Source organism: Xenopus laevis, chromosome 7L, assembly GCF_017654675.1.
Source record: "Xenopus laevis strain J_2021 chromosome 7L, Xenopus_laevis_v10.1, whole genome shotgun sequence".
NCBI classification, from domain to species: domain Eukaryota; kingdom Metazoa; phylum Chordata; class Amphibia; order Anura; family Pipidae; genus Xenopus; species Xenopus laevis.
The window spans coordinates 53884991-53899522 of NC_054383.1; the positions used below are offsets into that span (position 1 = coordinate 53884991).

General features: G+C 40.3%; 1 protein-coding gene across 1 annotated transcript; it reads right to left on the reverse strand.

The window, feature by feature from the left end:
- Positions 1–11153: 11153 nt before the first annotated feature.
- LOC121395434 (uncharacterized protein K02A2.6-like) lies at positions 11154–14192 on the reverse strand. Its single transcript, XM_041568964.1, has one exon. It carries the CDS (start codon positions 13848–13850, stop codon positions 11412–11414), a length of 2439 nt encoding a protein of 812 aa, XP_041424898.1. The 5' UTR covers positions 13851–14192; the 3' UTR covers positions 11154–11411.
- Between the last annotated feature and the right edge of the window lie 340 nt (positions 14193–14532).

The following is a 14532-nucleotide window of genomic DNA, read 5'->3' on the forward strand; positions in this document are numbered from 1 at the left end:
GCACAACTATAGAAACACATAAAAACCACAGAAATGTGTTTAAACTTTCATAACCTGCCAAATTTTGTAAAATGGATATGGTAATTAGGGGTGTGGCCACAAAAATGGGCACGGTCAACAATTTTGCCGCACTCTTTTTGTCTCTCTTTCTATCTCTAAAATGTTGGGAGGTATGCAAGCCACAGAGAAGCAGCAAAGGAATAGATTCTTGGCCTGCTTTTCCCCACAGGCCACGATCCACAATGTCTAGTACTAGCCTAAGTCTAGCTCCTCCACTTCTCGATGTGCCTGTATCCAAATATATTGCCATGGCTCAGGTGCAGGCAGAAGCTGTGGATTCTTGGAAAAATGCAAAATCTCATGTTTTGGCATGCAAATCTGCACCGAAGCAAAGTCAATGTATTGAGGTGCAGGCACATTAAGCAGTAGAGGAGAAATGAATTATAGGCCTGCATTTCTCTGCAGGCCAAGATCTGCAACATTTGGCACTAGCCTTATGCCACTGTGTTTGTAAGCTATCCATCAATTCTAGGATCAATTGTAAAAAAACATCAGTCACAACCTCAAATCCAGATCCAGTTAAATACCAAGAAAAGTATGGGGACAACTCACACAACTCCAGACTGATAAGACTGTATTTCTGTAATTATAGTTTGTCTCCATATTTTCTCAGACTCCTACTAGCATATGCTCTCATTCCTCAATCATATCTTTTATCTATGCCAGAATTACACTTAGCCCCTTAAGAAGATTTCTGCAAACACAAAGACAGGCTTGTCTTACTGAGAATAAGCCAAGATTTGGGTTTTCATCAATAGCATTTTTGGCTCCTTAAAACTTTTTCTGCCTTTCACCTCAGCAGAATCAAGCAGACTCATTATTTTTCTATATTGGTTGTAGCCTTCCCAGAAAAGAGCAGCATTATCTTACAAACTTCAGAGAAAAAAAATACAGTTACAGAGCTGTATTTTGATCTGGTCTTGTTTTACCTCTGTACTAGAGATATCATGTCCCACATTTTGTTCTTTAAATAGATGACACTGGATTGAGTTTCAGGCCCTACTTGGGCAACCATAGCCAGCTACAGTAGATGATATTCAAAGGTTGGTGTGAAAAATATGATATTGCCAGGGTAAATTAGAATAGCCAATAAATTGGATCAGTAGTTTACATCCCCATGCAGTGGTCCATCCATCCAATCTCTGAAACAATTCTGGAACACTGCTGTAGATTCCTGTGGAAGAGACAAAAGCAATCTGTTGTTGGTGAGGTGGATGTATAGGCACCAGGGCCAGAATTAGGTGTAGGCAGAGTAGGCACGTGCCTAGGGCACAAAGCTGAGGGGGCACCAGGCACGTACCTGCTCTGTCGCCAACCCCATTTCCGGTCCCCTCACTCCCGTCCTCCTGCGCTTCAGTGCACATGCCGATTGTCGCTTCTGCTCGCTCAGCTGGCGCTGTGGCTTGCCAGGTTGCCTAGGGCACCTGACTGGTGTCGCCAGGCTCTGATAGGCACTATCAATTATCCACTAGCTATATTATGTAGAAAAGTACTTAGCTTTGCCCAATGGCCAAAGACTCCACTTTCCTCATCAGAGGGTATGTATATCTTAAAGTGAGGGCCCCAATCAATTCCTTGTGCACAACTCCAACCCATAACTGCAGAACAATCTATATTAACTACTCGTATTTGACATTTGTCTTCCTGGGTTAATAACAATCTAAGGGGCAAATTTACCAAAGGGCTAATCTTCACATCGGAATGCTCTAGCACCCTTTGCGCAACTTCTCCAGATGTTAATTTGCAGCTAATATGCGTATTTATCAAAATGTGAAGTTTCATCTCGGCAGATGGATGCTGGAAAGTTTCACCAGAGAAAATTCGTCAGCACAAACATTTCTAAGCGAATTTTCGTTAACATACTTACGATTACATCAATTTTAATATGGCGGGTACATAGTGGTCATATTTATTTAAGTCTTTATTTAAGTGTTGCTGAAATTGAAGTGGCAACTTATTATTAAAAGATGTTCAAGGAAGCAAAATAAAGACAAAAGAGATCATCTATTGTTCTAGACATGAGCCCACCCTAAAACAAGTGTGGCAAGAGCTTCAAATGGGTAAAAAAAACAGTTACAACTTTAAAACATAATCCCACATTAAAATATGAAAAAACACCAGTGTTTACTTTTTTTATGACTTTTTTGGTATACGGGATATGAAATAAGTATGCTGAGGATTTAGCTTAATCTTATCAATTAGCCAGGTTATACAGACTCTGGCAAAAAGCATAACAGATTGGAAAGTTTACACCTTGATAAATTTGCAGAGTGCTGATCATTTGCCTGAGCGAAAATTCGCCTGGCAAAAAGGCACAAAACTTCTCTAGCGCTGAGCTTTTTCGCCTTTTAGTATATTGCCAATGTCCATGTGAATTGCATGTCTGATGAAGGGGCACGCCCCCGAAACGTTACATCACTTGACCTAATAAACTTTCAGGGGAGATCCCCGCTATACTAGCTTGTGTTGTTCGGCTAATTTTCTACATAGATACGATTGGGAGAGGTGCCGACCCCTCCAGCCAACACCGGGCTTCGACTATCAGGAGAGACTTTGGGGAAATTGGGTAATTATATTCGCTTTTTTTCTTCACTGTCATGAGTTGGTGAAGATATACATTTCTGATGCAAAACCCAAAGAAGGTAAGAAATACGCCATAATTGCATTCTAGACCTTGATTAAAATACTGTATCTGCTACATCAACAATCACTTTTTTACTAAAATGTAATGCCAAGCTGGTCTGTATTTTACACCCACTGTGGAAATATTTGGTATTCATGATTAGCTCTGTAGGTCCCCTGTGCTATCACACTGATTGCTTCTATACTTATACATTAAAAACTCAGAGCACTGAGAGCTTTTAATCACTTGCAAAATGGCATTCCATTTTATATAACAGGAAATAAAGGATCATACCACTTATAAGGGTTTCAGGCATTAGAAATAATCTGTTCTCCAACAAAGATCATATATAATGTCTAATGGGACATCAGAGCATGACATAGTACAGGCAATGTTCTAAAAATCTCCTCTTGTTACCCTAGAGACTTGAATAGCAAAGTTATTTAAGAAGGGAATCTTTCCTCCAGTAAATTAATCTCAGATGGTCAGCCTAGTTAAAACATTTACAGCTGCATAGTAATTCATACAGATAGGGCAAACAAATTATTAATGTGCCAAATCACACTAATACAGGGCCAGAACTAGGGGTAGGCAGAGTAGGCACGTGCTTAGGATGCAAAGCTGGGGAGGCGTCAGACACGTACCTTCTCTGGCTCCTATCCCTAGTCCGGTCACCGCTCATCTCTGTACACAATCTTTGTAGATTTGCTCTTGGACTTACACCAGTCAGGTTGCCTATGTTATCAATTCATCAATAATAAAGAAACATAAAAGTCTGAGTTCATGCCCAGGGTATCCTTGTTTTTGGCTGAGGCCACAAAAGTGTCAGTCTTACTCTTATGGGGGAAAATGACACATCATTTTTCACCACATCTAAAGTTCCCCTTTGATGATAACCAAGTGGGGTTCTTCTCTTTCTCAGTTTCAATCATACTATATATATTGCTTAAAGTGTGCCCTTTCTCGTGATGAATTTGCAGCCTAAACCCAAAATCATATTTAATTTTTTAATGATGTATTCACCTTATTTCCTATACCTGCCAAGCTAATATCAAGAAAGCTAATTTTGGTGTCATAATAATCAGAAATAAAACGTAAATACAAATCAATTAATGGAATTGATCGCTGATGAAAAGCGACAACTATATGAAACAATGAAAGGGGATCTAATCTCTGTCAAAGGGAACATTTTGAGCATTAGCAACCAGCCAGGGTTTGACCAATTTAATGGGATTTTGTCTAAAGTTTAATCGTGATAAAAGGGATTATGAAACAAACAGAGTATATAATACATCTAGGATGAATTTGTCAGGTATCTTGATACTAATGACACAAATGTACGTTTTACTACACCAAAGTTAGCTTTCTTGATATTAAAGCTTGATATTTTTTCGATTCTATCTATCTGTTTTCATTAATATAATTTCTAGAATTTAAGAAAAACAACACTTGAAATTCACTTTGGGCATGATGTCCACTTGCTCTGTGATGGGTCTATAGCCAGACAGGTCTTGATGTACTCCTGAGACATGGGGACTGCATTGTTGTGATGCAAAATGCTGAAGCTCAGAATCAGCAGGAAATGCTTGTAAGCAGGGACATTATATTTAATTAATGGATAGGTCATTCATTCTCAATATGCTGTATATATATATATATATATATATAAATATATATATATATATATATATATAAAGTTCAGAGCTGGTGCACCAATCAACAAAAGAAATGCCTGGGTGCTGGTTATATTCCAAAATATAAAGAACAAAAATGAAACCGCACTCCTAGGGCTTTGATGAAAAAACGTGATAGGCTTTATTTCAACGTTTCGGCTACTACACTCGAGCCGTCTTCAGGAAGTGAAACCCCTAACCCCAACCATCACCTTTAACCCCAAAATTGGCGCCAAAACTGAAGTGTGACATCATAATGTTTGGGAACCCCTCTCGGCCTGCATAATAATTTACTCCGCTTTTAACAAAAAAGATGAAATGTCTTTAATTTACCAGGAACATCTGAGTACTGGGTTATTTTCTGAGCAAAGATTTTTGGTGAAGTAATATTCAGTTGGATGAAATTAAATCAAATGTGAAAAACTGGCTGTGCAAAAACTTGGGAACCCTTGTAATTTTGCTAATTTGAATGCATGTAACTGCTCAATACTGATTACTGGCAACCCCAAATTGGTTGAATTAGATTGTTAAGCCTTGAACTTCATAGGAAGGTGTGTCCAATCATGAGAAAAGGTATTTAAGGTAACCAACTGCAAGTTGTGCTTCAGTTTGACTCTCCTCTGAAGAGTGACAGCATGGCATCCTCAAAGCAACTCTCAAAAGATCTGAAAACAAAGATTGTTTATGGTTTAGGGGAAGGATGCAAAAAGCTATCTCAGGGGTTTAAACTGTCAGTTTCAACTGTAAGGAATGTAATCAAGAAAAGGAAGGCCACAGGCACAGTTGCTGTAAAACCCAGGTTTAGCAGGCCAAGAAAAATACAGGAGCGGCATATGTGGAGGATTGTGAGAATGGTTACAGACAACCGAAAGATCACCTCGAAAGATCTTGCTGCAGATGGTGTACCTGTACATTGTTCTACAATTCAGTGCAATTTGCACAAAGAACATCTGTATGGCAGGGTGATGAGAAAGAAGCCCTTTCTGCACTCACGCCACAAACAGAGTCACTTGTTGTATGCAAAAGCTCATTTAGACAAGCCACAGTCATTTTGGAACAAAGTACTTTGGACTGATGAGAGAAAAAATTAGTTATTTGGTCATAACAAAAAGCGTTTTGCATGGCAGAAGAAGAACACCGCCATTCGAAGAAAAACACCTGCTACCTACTGTCAAATTTGGTGGCAGTTCCATCATGCTATGGGGCTGTGTGGTTAGTTCAGGGACTGGGGCCCTTGTTAAAGTCGAGGGTCGGATGAATTCAACCCAATATCAACAAATTCTTCAGGATAATGTTCAAGCATCAGTCACAAAGTTGAAGTTATGCTTCTCCAACAAGACAATGACCCTAAACACACTGAAATCGACAAAGGCATTTATGCAGAGGGAGAAGTAACATAGTAACATAGTAAGTTCGGTTGAAAAAAACACACATGCCATCAGGCCCTGGAGCCTTGTTTACATTAATTTTTATTAAAGCTTTATGAACCATATCCTGAGTCAGCCACTGACTAGATTGAGCTGAGCCATCAGTGCAGCTATGAAGTGAGGCTGGTAACTCAGACTCTTCTATTGTATACACTGAAGAAAACGGATTTAGCACATTTGCCTTTTCTGTATCTGTTACAACCATACAGGTACCATTATTTAAAGGAGCAACATCTCTCATCCCGCATCTTTTTACTATTAATATACTTAAAAAACTTTTTCAGGTTAGTCTTAGCCTCTGCTGCTATGGACTCTTCATTTCCTTTTTTTGCCTTCCGGATTGCTGTTTTACAACATTTATTATAGTGTTTATATTCATTAAATGCAGCTTCTGTCCCCACAGACTTGGAGTTTTTTTTACACGAATAACATTATGCGGCAAATTCACTAACCTCCGTAAATTCGCCAGCAGCGGCTTCGTTCACATCGCAACACTTCGCCAGGCTAGATTCGCCAGGACAACTCTAATTCACTAAAATCCGAAGTTGCGTCCAGGGCGCCGAACTCTGGTGATGTTGCGCTAGTGTTACGGCGCCAAGCAAAGCGAAGTTGCGCTACTGTTACCTAATTTGCATACGGCAGGAAGTTAAAGTTTAATGGACGTATATGTTGCAGCAAATACATTACACTACACAAGCCCAGGGAAACCTTAATAAAATGAAATAGAGTTGTTATAATGCCCTACACATATGCCCAGTGTATAGTTTATGTGCCATATGGTAGGAAATGTATGGGGGAGCAAAGTAACGCTCTTTCCCAGAGCGAAACTTCGCCTGCCGTATGAGTGCGAAGTAGCGCTAGAGTCTATCTCCTTCGCTAGCGAAGTTACACCAGCACCCATTAGTAAATCGGTGAAGTAACAAAATGACGTCACCCTGGTACATTTTCACCAGCATAGTCACTTTGCCCTTTAGTAAATTTGCCCCTATGTATTTTTCTTTTCATGTCAATACATGATATGCTGTTTCTCCATGGTCCACCACAATTTGTTTCGTATCGCTTGCATTGTTGGAGGGGGTCCTTTCCACTTTTTAGCTATCAGGCCTCAGGAAGTTAAGCATATTCGTATACAGAGTTTGTATTCATTAGTTGTTATCTGGTTAGGTAAAAGGTCCAGTGGTATATCTGTAGCTAGAGTTTCATTGATTGTTCTGTCCAAAGTTGGTTGATTTATGGGCATATGGCTGATGTGTGGAACCATTTGTGGAGTTTTTTGGAAGTGTAATATCAGTTGTGGTATACTTTGTATGCGTTTTCTTTTATATAGGTATTGATAGAGGCTTTCACCATAGTTCTGTGTATCGTCTCCCATTCTTCTTCCTCTATCGATTCACCCAGTCTTTGTTCCCATTGCTTTTTTTCTCTCTTGGTTTTGTAAAGTCAAGCAATTCAGCATATAGAAGACTGATTTTGTTCTTACAGTTGGGGTTGTTGCATATGTGTTGAAATATTGAGGTATTGGGATAAGCTTGTCCCATCAAACTTATTATATATTGTTTGATTTGTTGAAATCTATAAGGTACCTTAACTGATGTTTTGCGCATAGAGTATCCCATGTGAGTAATTTAGAGTCTTTGAACATATCTTCTATGTTGTTGACTCCGTTAGTTTTCCACCACTTGAATGATGAGAAGTTCATCCCTGGGGGAAGGCCAGATTATGAAATAGTGGTGTGGGTGGGGAGGGTAGTTTTCGAGAATTCAAAGAAGATTTAACTTTATCCCATTCAAACACAGCGTATTTAATAATCATGTTATTCATGCTTCTCCTTGGTCTGTGTTTATGCTCTAGCCATAGTAGATCTGCAGCTTTATGGGGAGCAGTTAATTGGTTTTCGAATTCAACCCATCTGTCGTTGGTGAACTCAGCAACACAAAAAGACCTGGACATCCATGGAAGACAACAGTGGTGGATGATCGCAGAATCATTTCTATAGTGAAGAGAAACCCCTTCACAACAGCCAAACATGTGAACAACACTCTCCAGGAAGTAGGCGTATCAATATCCAAGTCTACCATAAAGAGAAGACTGCATGAAAGTAAATACAGAGGGTGCACTGCAAGGTGCAAGCTGCTCATAAGCATCAAGAATAGAAAGGCTAGATTGGACTTTGCTAAAAGACATCTAAAAAAGCCAGCACAGTTCTGGAAAAACATTCTTTGGACAGATGAAACCAAGATCAACCTCTACAAGAATGATGGCAAGAAAAATGTATGGATGATCCAAAGTAGTGATGGGCGAATCTGTCGTGTTTCGCTTCGCTGAATAATTCACGAATTTCCAGCGAAATTTGCAAAACGGCGAAAAATTTGCGAAACGAGACTCGCTGCCCGATTTCGTCGCGCGTCAAAATAATTTTGTCACGGGCACATATAAGTGTTTTAACGCGTGACGTTATTTTTGACGCGCAGTGCAATTTGATGAAACCCATCTTCTATGGGTGTTTTGTTTGTATAACCTTTTTTCACCTTTGGGGCTACGAATAGAAAATTTTCCGTTAGTTTCAAGCTTTGTAGTCTGTGATGATAAATGAATATGGTATCTTTTTCTTTGTGTCTGAATGTGCTGAATTTGATTGGACTCAATGGGAAGACCAATACACACGCGTGTTTAACTTAGTATACTGCTACACACATGCCCTGCATTGTTAGAGGACTCCTATCTTGAAAAAAATGGCTCCCATTTTGCAAGTTTCTTAAACTTTTAACGTTTGTGGATTTTTTTACATTACCTCTGGTCAACTGTTAATGGTATCTACTACTACTCTATATCACTGTTTAACCAAAAAGTACCATCTGTACTTTATATATCTAATAGTAGATTACTAACACAAGTACAACTAATAAATCTGAACAGATAGTATCTGGATTCTTTGTATCTCAGATAAAAATGAATAAACCATATGTTTATGTGAATGAACCTTATATTTACATCATGTAATTGTAATGATTCTGAAATACTATGTAATGTAATTTTAATGACTCCGATTAAGAATAGTCATCGTTGTGTTATTAGAATCCAAACAATTTCAAGTACCATGTGAGTATTAGTTTAGTTAAATGAAAAATTAACTCAAAATATAGAGATATAAAAACTTTTTTAATATAGAAAATAGCACAACGGTGCTAGGCCAACAGATGTATATGTATATAATAAAATTACAGTGGAGGAGGAGGAGGAGGAGCAATGACCCTCTGCAGGGACTCCACAATCTCCCTGACCTCTCCCAGATCCTGCCTGATGGCATTGACCTGGTGGACCAGGGTGACTAGGAGCTCAGTGTGGTCATAGTAGGCATTCCCAGTCTGAGTACCTACACTGAGCCCCTGGTTAGGTGGTGGTGGTGCCTGGTCCGGTGGTGGTGCCGCCGCCCGTTCGGGTAGTGGTGCTGCCCGGTGAGGTGGTGGTGCCTGGACAGGTGGCAGTGCTGCCTGGTCAGGTGGTGGCGGTGCTGCCTGGTCAGGTGGTGGCAGTGTTGCCTGGTCAGGTGGTGGCGGTGCTGCCTGGTCAGGTGGTGGTGGTGCATTATCCCCATCAGATTCAGGATCATCCTGGATCCACTCAGCTGGCAATGAATCAATTTCAGTTTGAGTAACACAGCAATTGCATTTGTACAGTATGAATTATACAGGATAAGGTGTCATGTTGTAACTACAGGAAAATTAATTTTATTGTAGTTAAGAAGGGAAACCTATTTATTCCGTTTAAATAAATCTACCTTTATGTGAAGTAAAATTCTTATTAGCCTTGCCACAGGCCTTAACAAATACACATTTGCTCCAAAATACCAAAATAAATAGGAATCAAGTGGCTTTATTGTTGTTAAGAAGGGAAACCTATTTATTCCGTTTAAATAAATCTACCTTTATGTGAAGTAAAATTCTTATTAGCCTTGCCACAGGCCTAAACAAATGCACATTTGCTCCAGAATACCAAAATAAATAGGAATCAAGTGGCTTTATTGTAGTTAAGAAGGGAAACCTATTTATTCCGTTTAAATAAATCTACCTTTATGTTAAGTAAAATTCTTATTAGCCTTGCCACAGGCCTAAACAAATACACATTTGCTCCAAAATACCAAAATATATAGGAATCAAGTGGCTTTATTGTAGTTAAGAAGGGAAACCTATTTATTCCGTTTAAATAAATCTACCTTTATGTTAAGTAAAATTCTTATTAGCCTTGCCACAGGCCTAAACAAATACACATTTGCTCCAGAATACCAAAATAAATAGGAATCAAGTGGCTTTATTGTAGTTAAGAAGGGAAACCTATTTATTCCGTTTAAATAAATCTACCTTTATGTGAAGTAAAATTCTTATTAGCCTTGCCACAGGCCTAACAAATACACATTTGCTCCAAAATACCAAAATATATAGGAATCAAGTGCAGGGCCAGATTTACATAGTAGGCACCCCTAGGCCCACTGCCATTCGTCGCCCCTGTCCCCTCCCCTTTATTCGGGCAAATTTTTATCATCTGGACAGGAGCAATGGGGATTGCTGCATGGGAAACTATTGTATCTCCTGTGCATCCCCAGTGTTTCTGAACCAATATGGGTGTGGTTGGGCAGCATGCCGCCACCCTAAAATCCTCCAGACCTAGGCCCGGGCCTTGGTGGCCTTTCCACAGATCCGAGCCTGATCAAGTGGCTTTATTGTAGCTATGAAGGGAAACCTATTTATTCCGTTTAAATAAATCTACCTTTATGTGAAGTAAGATTCTTATTAGCCTTGCCACAGGCCTAAACAAATACACATTTGCTCCAAAATAGCAAAATAAATAGGAATCAAGTGGCTTTATTGTAGTTAAGAAGGGAAACCCATGTATTCCGTTTAAATAAATCTATTATAATCTGTTTAAATAATCTATTAAATTCCGGACCCTGTAGTAGTACACAAAAGATTCACAGTAGCTGGGAGTAGAACAAACTTTACTAGAAGGAAAGCATGGCTGAACTGCCAACAAGTTAGGAGAAAAGAGAGATAGAGAGGCAGATACTTGGGAAACAATAATCAGCAGAGCAGAGTGACACATCTCAGTTTAAGATGTAACAGCGCCATCTACTGGCATTACATTAACAGTCAATACATAACACCCCTCCCCTCCTAGATAACATAATCCTCTAGGTGGCGGGGCCTTTGAATGACCCTTCTGGGCCGCTCCTTTGGGACACTGATAACCTCTCCTTGTGGATTGGTCTCAGTATCTGCTGGTAACCCCTCAGGTACATCTACTGTCTGTTCAGCTGCAGGAATCTCTTCCTCTAGAAAAGCTAGAGGAGTTAAGTCACCTTGCAATCCAAACTGGCCATGGTTACCCTCTGTGTTAGGACAAACATTGTCCCCTAGTCTGTTCCGCAGCTGATCAACATGTCTTCGAATAACACGGCCATCTGCAGTCTTAACCTTGTACGAGACAGGGCCTGTCGCTTCAACAATGACTGCTGGTATCCATTTTGGTCCCAGTGCATAATTTCTGGCATACACACTATTGCCTGCTTCAAACATCCTCACTATGGAGGTCTGTGCATTTTTATGGAATTTATCTTCCTGTTTATTTTGTACATCAGAAGCCAAGTCGGGATTGCAGTCTGTCTAAACAGGTTTTAAGCCATCGGTTCATCAAAAGTTCTGCAGGACTGCAGCCAGTGCTAGCAGAAGGGGTTATGTGCTGCTGCAACAAAAACTTTGCCAGTCTATAATTCCAGTCACCATCAATTATCCTTTTTAATGCATCCTTTGTAGTCTGGACCATGCGCTCAGCTTGTCCATTTGAAGATGGATGGAATGGTGCTGTTGTAACATGACGAATAAGGTTACTTTCCATAAATGCTCTGAAGTCTGATGATAAAAGTCTCTTTGCATCCTTGAAAGACTGCTCATGCAGGGCTGACCACTTCCAGGTAGAATTTTTGTCCAGTAGTCTGTGTAGTGGCTCAGCCACAGTAGCTTTGTCTTTCAAGAAGGAATGGTAGAAATTTAAAAGTCCGAGAAATGCTTGCAGCTCCTGTTTATTTTTGGGAACTGGAGCTTCATGAATGGCTTTTACTTTTGCATTTGTTGGATGTATTCCATTTGCATCAACTTTGTATCCCAGGAAATCAACACTTGGTACTCCTAAAACACATTTTTCCTTCTTAAGTTTTAACCCAGCATCTGCAAATCGCTGTAATACTGCTCTTACCCTTTCAGTTAATGATTCCATAGAGTCTGCTCCAATGAGGACATCATCAAAATATGGCACCACCCCTGGCAGGCTGGAAAGGAGGTCATCCATCAATTTCTGGAATACACCTGGTGCAATGCAAACTCCAAATTGCAACCGTGTAGCTTTAAATGCTCCTTTTTGTGTGATAATTGTTTGTGCATCAGCAGCTGCATCATCCACCGGTAACTGCTGGTATGCTTGAGCCAAATCAAGTTTGGCAAATAACTTTCCTTTAGCCAAGGTGCTGAGAATCTGATTGACAGCAGGAATTTGATATGGATGTTCCTGTAATGCCTTGTTGATTGTACATTTGTAGTCAGCACATATCCTCACTTCTCCATTTGGCTTCAGTACAGGCACTATTGGGGTGGCCCAAGTTGGCCGGGTTACTGGAATTAGCGCTCCTTGTTGCACCAAGCGATCTATTTCGGCATCTATTTTTGGACGGAGAGCAAATGGTACAGGTCGTGGCTTCATGCGTATTGGGGCAACTTTGGGATCCAGCAGGAATGATATTGGTGAGCCCTTAAATTTGCCAAGGCCTTCTTCAAATACACTGCTAAAGTCTTTGAGGACACTTTGCAAAGAGTCTGTCGTTGCATAATTTACTCCAGTTAATTGAATTCCTAGGGGCTCAAACCATTCTACTCCTAATAAGCTTGCTCTGTGTCCTTTTGTAATAATGAGGCGTAGTTTTCCTCTGTCTTTTCTATAGTGGACTTTAACAAAGCAGGCGCCCACAACATCCACAGGCTTTTTATTGTAATCCACAAGTCTAACTTCACATGGTAAAATAGGTGGGCCATTAGTGGGCCATAATGCATGGAAAGTTTCCTCTGAAATTAAGGAATAGACACAGCCTGTATCTACCTCCATTGTACATTTAGATCCTTGTAGTATTACATCAGTGAATTTCTTTTTGTGCATTGGCTCATTTTCAACACTATTTATAATTTCTGAGACATAAATATCTATTTCTGCCTCCTTCTCAGTAGTGTCATTTTGGATTTTTACTATATGTGTTGCATCCCCAGATGGAGTTCCTCTGGCTTGCTTGTGTCTCTGTGAATTATCAACTTGGCGGCAGACTCTCTGTATGTGGCCGCGGCGCTTGCATTTGTGACACACAGCATTTTGGAATTTACAGTTTCCACGCAGGTGACCTCCCCCACAACTGTGGCACCTTAATTTTACTGGATCTGATACCTGTGCTGATGCTGGCATTTTATACACTTGATGCAGCTCTGGTGCAATAACTGAACTGGCAGAGGCCTGTATCTCCTTGGAATGTGCAGATGCAGCCTCATAAGCAAGTGCTTCCTCCTGGGCCAAAGCAAAGGTTAGGTTGTGCTTTGCTAGAAGCCTTCTTTGCAGTGCTGCATCCCTGACCCCACACACAAGACGATCCCTTAGCAAGGATTCCAAGCTGCTGCCAAAATTGCAGTTTTCTGCCAAACTGCGCAGCTCTGCTATATAGGCAGCAATACTCTCACCTGACTGCTGGCTGAGCCTGTTAAAGTGGAACCTCTTAACAGTTTCAGATGTTGTGGGTGCAAAATGATTTTTAAGCTGCTTAATAATTTCCTCAAATGAGCAGTCACTGGGTTTAGTGGGGGATACCAGAGAGCGAATAATCTCATAAATCTTTGAGCCTATAACACTCAGCAGAACTGCACGTTTCTGCACAGGGTCTGTCACCTTATTTGCTTCTAGAAAGAACTGTAGTCTCTCTGCACAGGAATCCCATGAGGTTGGCCTGGCAATGTCAAACTCCTCTATGTGGCCCAGGGACACCATTATGGAAATAATAAAGTCTCTTAAGTTCCCTTTTACTCACTGGAATCTTGTAGTTGTAGATTTTTTTATGGGTTATATCCCAATCCACGTCGCCAGTATTAAGTTCCGGACCCTGTAGTAGTACACAAAAGATTCACAGTAGCTGGGAGTAGAACAAACTTTACTAGAAGGAAAGCATGGCTGAACTGCCAACAAGTTAGGAGAAAAGAGAGATAGAGAGGCAGATACTTGGGAAACAATAATCAGCAGAGCAGAGTGACACATCTCAGTTTAAGATGTAACAGCGCCATCTACTGGCATTACATTAACAGTCAATACATAACATAATCTCCATTTGACAGCTCATTTACTTGTTATCTAACTTGTCTGCAATTATGACAGTCAGTCAAAGTCAACTGTTCCAATCCTAATTACAGTATTCACTTAAATACATTTTTGCTGTAAAATAGCAAATCATTGTAAGATGTTTTCTTTTTAAATAACTCTACCTTCAACCTCCACGCGCAGCTCTTCAACAAATGCGCTGTGGCGCCTTTTTAAATCACTCCAAATCCTCTGGAGCTCCCGCAGACTTAAGCGCACGCGGAACTCCCTCCGCAGCCTGCGCCTTAGCCTCTCCATAATGCTGCGGCGGAGTGCCTGGATACCTCTCACACCAGAAGGGATATTGTCGTATCCCTCC

What these genes read in the sequence shown, in the direction of transcription:
- LOC121395434 (XM_041568964.1), bottom strand. Translation starts at nt 13,850, where the DNA reads ATGGTGTCCCTGGGCCACATAGAGGAGTTTGACATTGCCAGGCCAACC.